The 11506-nt window shown below is 44.4% G+C and overlaps 1 protein-coding gene across 2 annotated transcripts; it reads left to right on the top strand.

The window, feature by feature from the left end:
* The first annotated feature begins 1811 nt into the window (after positions 1-1811).
* Positions 1812-10187, top strand: LOC133903642 (CASP-like protein 5A3). 2 transcript variants are annotated; one of them, XM_062345075.1, is made up of 3 exons: positions 1812-2260; positions 9467-9599; positions 9787-10187. In XM_062345075.1, exons 1-3 carry the CDS (start codon positions 2025-2027, stop codon positions 9976-9978), a joined length of 561 nt encoding a protein of 186 aa, XP_062201059.1. In that variant the 5' UTR covers positions 1812-2024; the 3' UTR covers positions 9979-10187. The 2 variants fall into 2 exon arrangements, with proteins under 2 accessions (XP_062201059.1, XP_062201058.1); XM_062345074.1 differs by lacking the exon at positions 1812-2260 and adding an exon at positions 5064-5402.
* The last annotated feature ends 1319 nt before the right edge of the window (positions 10188-11506 follow it).

Genomic DNA, 11506 nt, shown 5'->3' with positions numbered 1-11506 from the left:
GGCCAAGACGGCCCAAAGGAGGGCGCCCCTAGGGGTGCGTGCCTCTCCCTCTCCTAGCCGGCCCTAGGGGCTGCGCCCCCTCTTTTCCACCCTATAAAACCAGGGGCTGCGCCCCCTATTTTACTTGAGTTTTGTTTAATTGATAGCCTAGCTACAATCCGTCCTTCGACGTGAATTCAGAACTCCACCTTCGTGCAATACATCAGATTGCTCGCCTCTAATTCTTGCTCGTTCTTCGATTGCTTGCAAGAATTGATCCTCGTGATCAGGTTGATCTTGTTTACCGCAAGGTTAATATCCATCGGAAGTTGGTTCAGCGATTGCATTGGCGCTTCGGGCTTGCTCGTCGTAGTCGGATCGTGAGGGTCGACGTCCACTAATCGAAATTATCATCACTCGCCGAAAGATCGGGCACTCTACACCTATCATAAACTCCATACAAAACCAACACACTAACATAAGCATACCCAACTAATGATAACGCATCAAACTAACTATGTTATCCAAGAATATCTTAACAACTCATGAACATCAACCAAATATCATTATAGTAAATCAATTTACTCTGCCAATTTCATCAATCAAACCAATTTTTCATCATATGATTTCACAGGTTGGTTGCATGTGTTTTCTCCCCTTGATAAGTTACTAATGGTGCGTTTGGTTTGAGAGGTGGAGTAGTGATGGATCATCTCACTTCAAGGTGCTAATGGTCTGGTGGGGAACGGTTTATATGGTTTGGATTTTTGTTTGGGTTGCCTTTGGTGTGGGTGAGATCGGGTTGCTGCTGCTACTTATAGTTTGATTTCACAATGATAATGGTTTGGTTTGGTTTTGTTTGGCGTTTTTTGAAATTTTGGGTTCAAATGGGTTGCATGCATATTCTCCCTTTGGTATGTTATTAATGGTGTGTTTGGTTTAAGTAGTGTGGTGGTGATAGATCGTCTTACTCCAAACTTTTTTTTTTTGGTTTGAGAAATATGGTGAGTTGATCCATCGTCACTCATTTCTTATAAGCATATGTTTAGTGTATATATGAGAAATAAAGTCATCCCACCAAAATTCATAAAATAATTTTATAATGAATCATTTCAACCAACTGATTCCTCAAACCAAATATATCATAATTTCTCCACCTTTAACCTTAAATCACACTAACAAACCTTTCCATCCAAAAAGAGCCCTCAACCTAATGGAGCTTCTACTGACGAGTGAGGACCACCATACAGAATTCCAAATGCGGGCCCCATACTTTGTCTAGAGTGATTAGGGATGATAACGAGCCGGGTTGGAGTTAGATGGAGCAAAACCACGCTCGACTCTAAACCCAACCTGAGCCCGAAGTGGTGATCGGGTGAAAACTGAGACCCCAATCCGCATCCGTTGGGTCTCAGGTGCCCATCAGGGTCGGCGGAGCCAGAGAGGCTGGGCAGGCGGGGCCACTCGACGGGGCAGTGGCGGGGTGATTGGGCAAGGTAACGGTGGGGAGGCCGGGCAGCACGACTAGCCATCGGGGAGGCCGAGTGGGGTGGCGGCGGAGCCATGAAGAGGCCGGGCAGCGAGCGGGGTGACGGCAGAGAGGCTAGGTGTCGGGGAGGCCGCACACGGAGATTTCGGTATGTGGCCTGATGGTCCGATGCCGTGTGGAGAGTGGAGATAGGTAAGTGAGCTGGGCTGTCTTATGATCTAGGTGAGTTGGATTGGAATTTCAGACGACCCATGATTACCTGGAGATGAAATTAAAAACTTACGTAAGTACCGGATCTGCTAAACCGTGCGTGAAAATTGCGATGTTGAGTGACCAAGTAAACAAACCACTTCCAAAAAAAAAAAAAAAAACAGAGAGAGAGCGTAGAGAGAGAGACAGCGGTCGTACTACGCCGCCGTGCCTTTTCTCCTCTTCCTCATCCCCCTGCGCATCTGCCAAACCTCGTCTCCTTCCCTCCGATTCCCACCCGGCCCCGGCGAGATCAGATGCCGGCGAGACGCTGATCGCGGAAGTGGACCCATAGGAGCTGGGGGCGATGCGGGCGAGCCGGCCGACGGTGCACCCGGTGGAGGCGCCGCCGCCGGCGCCGGCGCAAGGGCAAGGGGAGGGGGAGGGCGTCGCGCACCCGCGCGGGTTAAGGATGAAGGACCCGCCGGGGGCGCCGGGGACGCCCGCAGGGTTGGGTTTGCGCCTCGCGCAGGCCTTCTTCGCCGCCGCCGCGCTCGCCGTCATGGCGTCCACCAACGACTTTCCCTCTGTCTCCGCTTTCAGGTCCGTCGATCTCGGTCCCTCTCTTCGATCCTGTTTCCTCTGAATTGAAATCTGAACTGAGTTCTTAGGTTGTTTGACGTGCTGGAAAAGTAATGGTGGTAATCTAGTGTTTCTTGGCTCGGGAGATTTCTCAAGCCTTGCGTTTCAACTTTCAGTAGATGAGTCGTATTGGTATGTACGGTATGTTAATGCTATTTTGTGCAACGGGTGGGCGATGATGGCGTGACGTGGTTGATTGAATTATATGCTGAGCTCACGTGTGATAACTAGAACTAGAATAACTCGAGAAGTTATGTTTCATAAAGAAAAGATAAATTTTGAGAAGTATCGTTATTCTGGAACCTTGTACCATGGCCTAGATTTACTTCCAGCTATCTGCGTGCAAAGATGTAAGAATGAAGAATTTGCTCAGTAAGCTTGTGTTAAATTATTCTTGAACCTTTCTCAGACTATTTAGTTACGACTACAACCAGAACCGGTGGATTGTGATGTGTTTTACTAACTTGTTGGTCCTAGCACTAACTCATTCAGCATGTTTCTTTGCTTTGAAGAACGGGATGAGTAGGCCATCAGCACCATTTCTATTCAAAAGACTAATATAATGATGAGGAATTCTCACATCCCTCCAAAACCTTACCCTGTAATCCATGACAGGGTTGTCGAGGATTAGTGCCCGACAATATATCCGTAATTGAACACGGGTACCATCGAGATTAAGGATCGAGCGGGAAACAAGACACGCGATGTAGACACAGACCCTCGGTATGGAGTAATACCTTACGTCCTGTGTGGATGATGCTGCATATATGGGTTGTATCGAGTACAAGCAATATGGTTAGACCTATTACAATGGAGCAGATTGGATCTAGACTAATATAGAGTTGAAGTCGCCGAGTGTCTCTGATTGTCGCTTGTGTCGAGTTGCGTATGTGTTGGTTTAGAAGAAGTTGTCTTCCTAGGGGTCTGGGTCCCTGCCTTATATAGGGGTTTTGGCATCGTCTTCGTCCCAGTCGTAGTTGATATGGAGTTTTTGGTCTTATCAGACAAGGCAAAGCAGATGAATTCGACCTAGATACTAGTCGTACTCGAGTCGGTTAACTCGATCAAGATCTTCCTAGTATATGTCTTCGAGATCTCCAAGTATATCAGGTCCCGCAGAGTTGGGCCCGTAATATCCAAGTTATCAAACATGTGTACAGTGTACCCTATCTACATATGGTAAACTCCTTATACGTATATACCCTATAGTTAGATATTTGACAATAGCCCCTTAACTTTGCTAAGTAAGGAGGGTTTCTACAAACGCCCACTCGAGTACCGTCGAGTCTAGGCTTGGTCTAGTAAGGTGGATCAAGCTTATGATCGAAAGAATCGAGCAAGAGAAAATTTTGTTCTAAGTATCGAGTGGAAATGCAATTGGGTTGAGCGCCCTCCCGTTATCCGTATTTGAGACTTAATAAAGGTATGAAAACTCGACTTATCGACATCCGACTCTGAGTAGAGTTAAAAAGAAATCTTCGAAATTTGAACCATTGGGTATAAATGCATTTAATGCATCTGGATGGGTGTGCTAAGATTCGCACAACGCCATCACCCCGCCTTTTGCGTTGAACAGGGCGCCACAATAACAGGAGTGGTTACCAAAGAGACGTTAGGTTCCTGATTATATATCAGTACGAACCTGGACTGTAACCATTCTTTCAACCTCTTGATGTTAGTCTTCTCGCACAAGCTCTCCGCCCAAGTGCGCGTCGTTGCAAAAAAACTTAGTCCCATTGCCAGCTCTCCTGTGAACACCGCCGCTTCTTCCTCGCTTGAGAAGTCCGGCGCGATGGACGTTGACACATCCCCCAACCAAATGGACGTGATGATGCTCTTAACCGATGTTTGGGCGATCTCGACGATGCAAGAGTCGAAACTTCAAGAACTTGGAGGCAAAAGATTTATTCCTCCTCCCAAGCTGGCCAACTGGAGGCCGACGTCTGGTGAGGAATTCTCATCTTGCCAATTTGATCATGAGATTGTGATATTTGAGTTGTTTTTCTAATACAGTTTTAATGTTCCCCTTTCCAACTTTCTTCTCATCATACTCGACTGTTACCAAATCGAGCTTCACTATTTGAATCCCAACTCGATTACCATGCTTAACGTGTTTGTCCATCTGTGTGAAGCCTTCCTCGGTATCATACCGAGCTTGAATTTGTTCTAGTACTTTTATCATTTGAAGAGAAATATTAAGAATAAATATGTCGAAGGCTGTGGTTTTCAACTGCAGAATGCGATGGAGAATTCCTATATCCTAGTTGCGCTAACCTCCTCCTGGCAAAAAAATTGGAAGAAACATTGGTTTTACGTATCCAACCCCGACCTAGTCAACTCTCTCTTACTCTATAAGGGCCTTCATCCCCATCCAAATTCGTCCTGGTTGAAGCACTGTGAATCCGACCACACCGCACATTATGTCGGGAGGATTGGCGAACTTAGACAGAATGGTTTAACCGGGTGGCATGTGGCCAAATACTTCACTAGTCAGAGGTCGAGCTTCTTGAAAATGCGGGATCGCTTTGCTTGGGACTATGCTGGAGACGACGATAGCTCCCGGGACGCGGTCGGATGTAAGATTTAGCTAGCATTTTACTGCTTCTGTTGCTGCAATCAAATTCTTTTCAAGTGACTCCTCTTGTTCAGTCCTGCCTCTGCAGGACATTGCTTCTCGACTGAGCAAGCTTTTCGCTGAAGAGGCGCAACCATGCTCCGTTCTGCTCTACTCCCTTATGAATCCTCGACCACCGATGAGAATTTTTTGGATTAAGGAAGTAGTGGTGATTATTACTTGTTCAACCCGATTCGTCTCTTTGATTCCAGGTCCTAGTCTTCCACCAAGAGGACATCCCCCGACCAGGGTCCTTGTTCTCGATGACACCTCTGGCGCCAGCGACAAGGGGAAAACATTGACCGATCAAGAGGCCGAAGGGTCTCCTCGATCCAGGAGATCATTGCAGGCAATGGCTTCCCTGACTTCATCGGACACCCAGATCATCCATTTGACACAACAGATCTTAGCTACCGGTATGATCAAGAAGAAAATAACAATCAAGAGGCAGAAGTCGAATATCCTTTCAAGCATTCCGGTTGCCAAAAGGTTTGACTCGAGTATTTATCTTGACTTATTGCCTTCCTTTTCATTCCTTATCCTGTCGATCACATGTCGTCAGGTCTGGAGAAGTCAAAAGAGCAGACGACAAGCGGTTCAGCCAGCCAATTGGCTCTGGTTTCCCAGACGCGTCGCTTCTGCCTCCTCGAGTAGAACAACCTCTCACAGATGCACCTGGACCGAGCTTGAAGCGCAACGCAGCCAAGGCCCTTGTGACAGCACCAATTATTGATCTTTGGGCGGCGATAGGAGCTCACATCAAGGCTACAGGCAACCAGATAGCGGTCGCCAAAGCTTAGTATTCGGCGATCGACTAGCTGCTATTCTGAGTATCGAGTATATGCCAAGTGACACCCAGAACGCCGATCACGCACTCACTGTCCAGCATACCCCGAAATCATTGTTAGGGATTTACCCTCGACGTCGCCAGATGCAACTCGGGGAAGGACTTTAGAATCAGATGAGAACACTGGACGTTGGCCTCCGGAGTGCTGAAGACACCACTGCCAATGCTTGGCTATGGTTGAGCTGACGTCGCTCCGTGATCACTGTTCTGGAGGGGGGGGGGTTGTTCCTGGATCTTGGAACTGTTGTTCATTAGAGGCATCACCTGTCCAAAGGTGTCCCCATGACAAGTTGTCGTCGAATGTCAGGGTTTACTTGATTATTCGTACTCTGTCGATGATGAGTGGTGTTGGGGATATGCAAGGCTCCAGTCGCGAAGGTCCCTAGCGGTAACTCTCTAGCGATTCCGGTTCTATGGGTGGTAGCCGCCGCCGCTGGCTCCTCAAAATTTCCCACACCGTTGTTTAATATGGCAGTCGGATCTCCCGCGTCCTGGTCAACTGGTGTACCGTCGACTCCTCCAGCCATGAACATGAATCAATCTGTTTGGCTGCTCTGGCTATTGATGGAGTCGTCATTGTCACTCGTGACCTTCACCGTCGCTATTAGTGCCTATGAATTGAAGAACATTAAGCTCCTTAGGATCCCAGTCGAGGTGTTCTACTTTGTGGTATGCGTACAATAGACTAGACTCGATGATACCGGTTTGGATCAGTCCACCTTGATTGTCTCAGTGGTACGTCATAGTTCCGAAGGTGATCTTGGATCCGGTAGGATGCGATGCGAAGATGATCGCCGCCGACTTGAAGTGGTCGTAGAAGCCATTGTCGGAGAATCTGATATGGACACGCACTTGAGACATGATCGATCCTGAAAAACAGATAAAAACTCCTACCTGGCACGCTAACTATCGAAGGTTAGTGACTGACAATATATCCATAATTAAATAGGGTTACCTTCGAGATCAGGGATCGAGCGAAAAACAAGACATGATGTAGATAGGTTCGGGTCCCCAGTATGGAGTAATACCTTACGTTCTGTGTGGATGATGCTGTATATATGGGCTGTATCGAGTACAAGCAATGTGACTAGATCTATTACAGTAGAGCAGATTGGATCTAGATTAATTTAGGGTTGAAGTTGCCGAGTATCTCCGATTGCTAGGGTATTAGTGTCGCTTACGTCGAGTTGCGTATGCGTTGGTTTAGGAGTTGTCCTCCTGGGGGTCTAGATCCCTGCCTTATATAGGGGTCCTGGCACAGTCTTCGTCCCAGTCGTAGTTGATAGTGAGTTTTTTGTCTTGTCGACCAAGGCAAAGCAGATGAACCTGACCTGGATACTAGTCATACTCGAGTCGGATAACTGGATCAAGACTTTCCTAGTATATGTCTTTGAAATCTCTAAGGGTATTAGGTCCTGCAGAGTCGGTTCCGCAAAATCCAGGGTTATCAAACATGTGTACGGTGTACCCTGTCTGCATATGGTAAACTCCTTATACGTGTATACACTATAGTTAGATATTCGATAAGGGTCATCCCATGTTTTTGCAGGGACGACGCCATTTCTTGTTAGATTATTGCTTTTACAGCTTCAATTCTGTGGATCCGGTGTTCGGCGAAATCTGGGGTTACTTTTCGTTCATGTTCCTGTCTTTGGCATCATTTGTAGAGCACTCTTCTTGAATTGTCATGATATGAAATAAGTAGTAGAGATGCATAGAACTTCAAGCTTTAGGAAGATGACGTTTTTTCATGCTTTTGTTTGTAGATTAGTGTTAATAAGATAAGAACGTAGATATTTTGGAATATTTTCCTCAAGATATGATCACTGCACTTTAATATTCTGAAGATATTTTTTTTGATAATTATCAGTAAATAAATACTGCACATGTTTTTCAATTAGTTTGGCATCTTGAAAGAGGATAGGCATTTTGAATGTAACATGACCAACTTCTTTGTGATATCGCCTTAGTTATTCTTGCAACACTTCCAATCCAGTTAAGTCTTCTTCTCGGATATAATAATATTTAGCTGATTAGCTTTGATCTTGTTTTCTTACCATAAACGTGTCTGTGAAAATAGAAGATCAATTTGTGCATGCTTAATTTTCTAAGCATATTAGATGTTTTTTCAAGGGAGTATAGGCTTTGAACCATGGAAGCGGTTGGGCGCCTTTGCGATGCAAATTTTTCCTATGGTTAGCCATCAAGAACAGGTGCTGGGCTGCGGATCGCCTTGTTCATTGGGTTTACTTCATCCACCCCGGTGCCCTTTTTGCGATAAGGAAGAGGAGACAATACAACACTTGCTCACTTCCTGCATGTTCTCTCGGCAAATTTGGTTCCAAGTCTTGGCCAAAACTGGTTTGCAACAGCCCACTCCCCAACGATTGCTTCAGCAACTAGTGAACAGCGGCGTCTCGAGCTCCAAAAGAACATCGCCGTGGGCTAAACTCTTTGATCATCCTTTCAGCTTGGTGTATATGGAAACGCAGAAACGAATGCATTTTTGATGGTCGAATGCCGGAAGAGCAACGACTGGAGGGTGGGATTTGGGACAAGGTTGCGCTCTGAGCCATGGCTGGCGCGAAGGGCTTATCTGCGCTGCTAACTTGATGTGTCGTCTTTGTGCTTCTTCTTCATTTTGTTAGGGTGTTGTGTTTTGTTCCCTTTTTGTCTGTCTCCTTCTCTTCTTTTTTGTATTGTTTTGGGTCTGGCGTTTTTTGGCTTTGTTTTTCGAGGATCTTTTTTTCTCCTTACTATAATGATAGGCAGCTCTCCTGCCGGTTTGAGAATTTGTTTTTCTAGGCATTCAGCAAAGTCAATTTTCTCTTTGTTGACATTGTTATGTCCTGGTTACAGACTATAATGTGGCAATTGTATTAATGCTTGATCTTTGAGGAATGCATCCCAAAATCTATACTATGCATTGAAACTTACATGAAAACGCTCTGTTCCCTTTTCTTATTACTTTTATATGTTCTTAAGTAGCATAAAAATTCATGACTCAGAGTGTTACTGTAGAATACTGGTTTTTTCCCTAATGAAAAATATTTATACTGCGCTCTTCAACTATCACAAAAGTCGAATTTTCACCCTCAAGTAGAAAACCATCTAACTAAACTGTCAACTATGGAAACCAATGCAAATAACTTCATGCACCTCCATTTTTACGCTGACATGGCATCCTAGCTAGCAGATTAGATGATGTGGCTTGTGATGATTCAAGTTTTTGGGAGAGAAGAGAGACATTGTGACTTTGTGAGTGATGAGCATGGGAGACCTTTTTCCGGCTGAATTAGCAGCCAACTAGGCAAATTTAGGTGATATCAGCTGTCAGCATGACAAGACCACCTTGAAACATTTGTTTATGGCTTATTTGCATATATTTTCATAGTTGGGGGCAGAGTACCGAAAACCATCGTGCCGGCTCTGATTTTCTGAAGTATGTGTCTGTAGGCTTCTAGTTGATCTTCCATAGTTTAAATCTTCAAAAACTTCAAATGGTGGCTTCTAGTTGATTTTCCTAAGTCCATGAGACCCTGGTTTAGGGCGCTATTCAAATGGTGGCATAGTTTTGGGTGAAAATGGACCTTTGCTATAGTTGAGTGGTGATGTGGACTTTTTTTTTCCCTTTTCTCACTAAATGTTGGATGTATTTGTGTATTTATTCAGATACAAGATGAACTGATGGTTTTCTTTTGACCAGCTACCTTGTTGCGGCAGCCATTTTGCAATGTTTGTGGAGCCTTTCGCTAGCCTTTGTGGATATTTATGCACTTCTTGTCAAACGTTCGTTGAGGAATGCCCGGGCTGTATGTATATTTACTATTGGAGATGGGGTGAGTCATTTCTTTTCAGGCTACTCAATAAGACAATCATCTATCATTTGTTGTATATTGAAATGGTGTATACTGAAAATAAACAAAAGAATTATGTGATGATCATGCACATTTGTTTCTTTCCCATACAAGGAACCACCTTTTACATAAACTACCAGATTAATGATCTTTTTATGTTTCTTTGTAGATCACAGGAACACTGACCTTGGGTGCGGCATGTGCGTCAGCTGGTATCACCGTTCTTATTGGTAATGATCTTAACATATGTGCAGAGAATCACTGTGCAAGCTTTGAAACTGCCACCGCGATGGCCTTCATTAGTTGGTTTGCACTCGCGCCATCTTATGTCTTGAATTTCTGGTCAATGGCCTCCAGATGAGAATATAGGAGGTACAGAACATATTTTCTTATTGTCCCTGTATCAGATCGCGGTTTGTGAGAGCTGTGATGCAGTGTGGTATAACTAATTGTAATACACAACTAGAAATTGATGAATGTCTGCTGAATGTAGCATATGATCGAATTGTCTGTACAAAATAGGGAATATTTCTTTCTTTTTTTCGAATTGAAAAGGGTTGTTCTGAAGCTCTTCAAGTTCCTTCTATGTGGCTTGCTGTAAGCTGTCATCTTGCATATATGGCTCAAGATGATGGTTTCTGCCAGGCTTGTTGTAAGCTGGCGTCATTGCATAGATGATAGTTTGCCCTTTTTTACTGGTTTGTCAGTGTCGTGTTTTAAGCTTTGGCACTAGGGCAAGTACAACGGGAGTGCTCATAGGGGTTGCTTATTGAAAAACCAATTTATTTTTTGTCACGTCATACAGGATGGTTACTTGTAGGTTACGTTTGTACCCTTGGCAATATTACTTGCCTAATATTTGGTTGGGTTCATGGAATGATTGGTTGGCGACGTAAGAAATGCAGCTTCAGGATGTGTCGGAATGATTATTTGGCTACGTGAAACGAAGTCTAGTATCAGCATGCTTTAGGATGTCCCGGAATGGTTATTCCACGCTTGCGAAACAGAGGCTTCGCAAGAGCTTTTAGTTTTGTACTGGTGCTTGGTGATGCCCGTATGATCTTTGGTCCTCAGAGGCGGTTCAGGTATCACTTTATCAGCATCAATGTTGATACTGAAACTGAATTTCCACAGGACTGGCTTGGCAGACCCCACATCTAATAAGCGGACGTCTATTCTTCTACGAAATTTCCACAATATTTCAAAGGTAATGTAATTGGGGAAAGAAAGAAGAGAGTCGAATAAACGGAGCCTGTGCACTTGTAGTGAAAATGATCGTATTAGGTCATGATTGTGATTTTAGTGATTAATAATAATATAAGTAATGGGATTAACATATTTATCAAGAATATATGTTAGTAGATCTTATGGATACAATATATGAAAAAGCCACCAAAATCAGAATAAAGTTTAATCGAATTGAAGAAGTCACATGAAAAATGACTACACCGGATAGTCTGGTGATACCAAAGGTATACACACCGGAACACTTTACAGAAGGGTGGAAAACTAAGATGAAATCAGTTTGTTCCCTCGAAAGGTCCAGTGCTCAGTAGTTTGCACACACCGGAGTGTTTTCACTCAAAGGAAGAAAGAAATGACTTCACCGGATAGTCCGGTGATCTGTGTGATATATACACCGGAGTATTTAACAGAACCTCTGCAACTGTCGAAGGCTGAAGATCAACACACTAGAAGGTCCGGTGACTAGATGACAGTGCACACCGGAATATTTTCTATAATACAATGGAAGGTCCGGTGATTAGAAGATGTATACACTGGACAGTTGAACAGTGAAGAAGTTGGCTCGATCAGGCTCAAGTATACACACCGGATAGTCTGGCGATGGAGATAAAGTATACACTAGATACTCTGGTGTTCAGAAGTGG

Source organism: Phragmites australis, chromosome 21 (genome assembly GCF_958298935.1).
Source record: "Phragmites australis chromosome 21, lpPhrAust1.1, whole genome shotgun sequence".
Taxonomy (NCBI): domain Eukaryota; kingdom Viridiplantae; phylum Streptophyta; class Magnoliopsida; order Poales; family Poaceae; genus Phragmites; species Phragmites australis.
The sequence above is the reverse complement of the archived record's forward strand: the minus strand, read 5'-3'. Positions and strand labels throughout refer to the sequence as shown.

Excerpts from the sequence above, each read along its gene's own strand:
- LOC133903642 (XM_062345075.1), top strand. The coding sequence starts at position 2,025 with ATGCGGGCGAGCCGGCCGACGGTGCACCCGGTGGAGGCGCCGCCGCCG. Across the intron at positions 2,261-9,466 it reads CCCTCTGTCTCCGCTTTCAG|CTACCTTGTTGCGGCAGCCA; the intron begins GTCCGTCGATCT and ends TCTTTTGACCAG. Across the intron at positions 9,600-9,786 it reads TATTTACTATTGGAGATGGG|ATCACAGGAACACTGACCTT; the intron begins GTGAGTCATTTC and ends GTTTCTTTGTAG.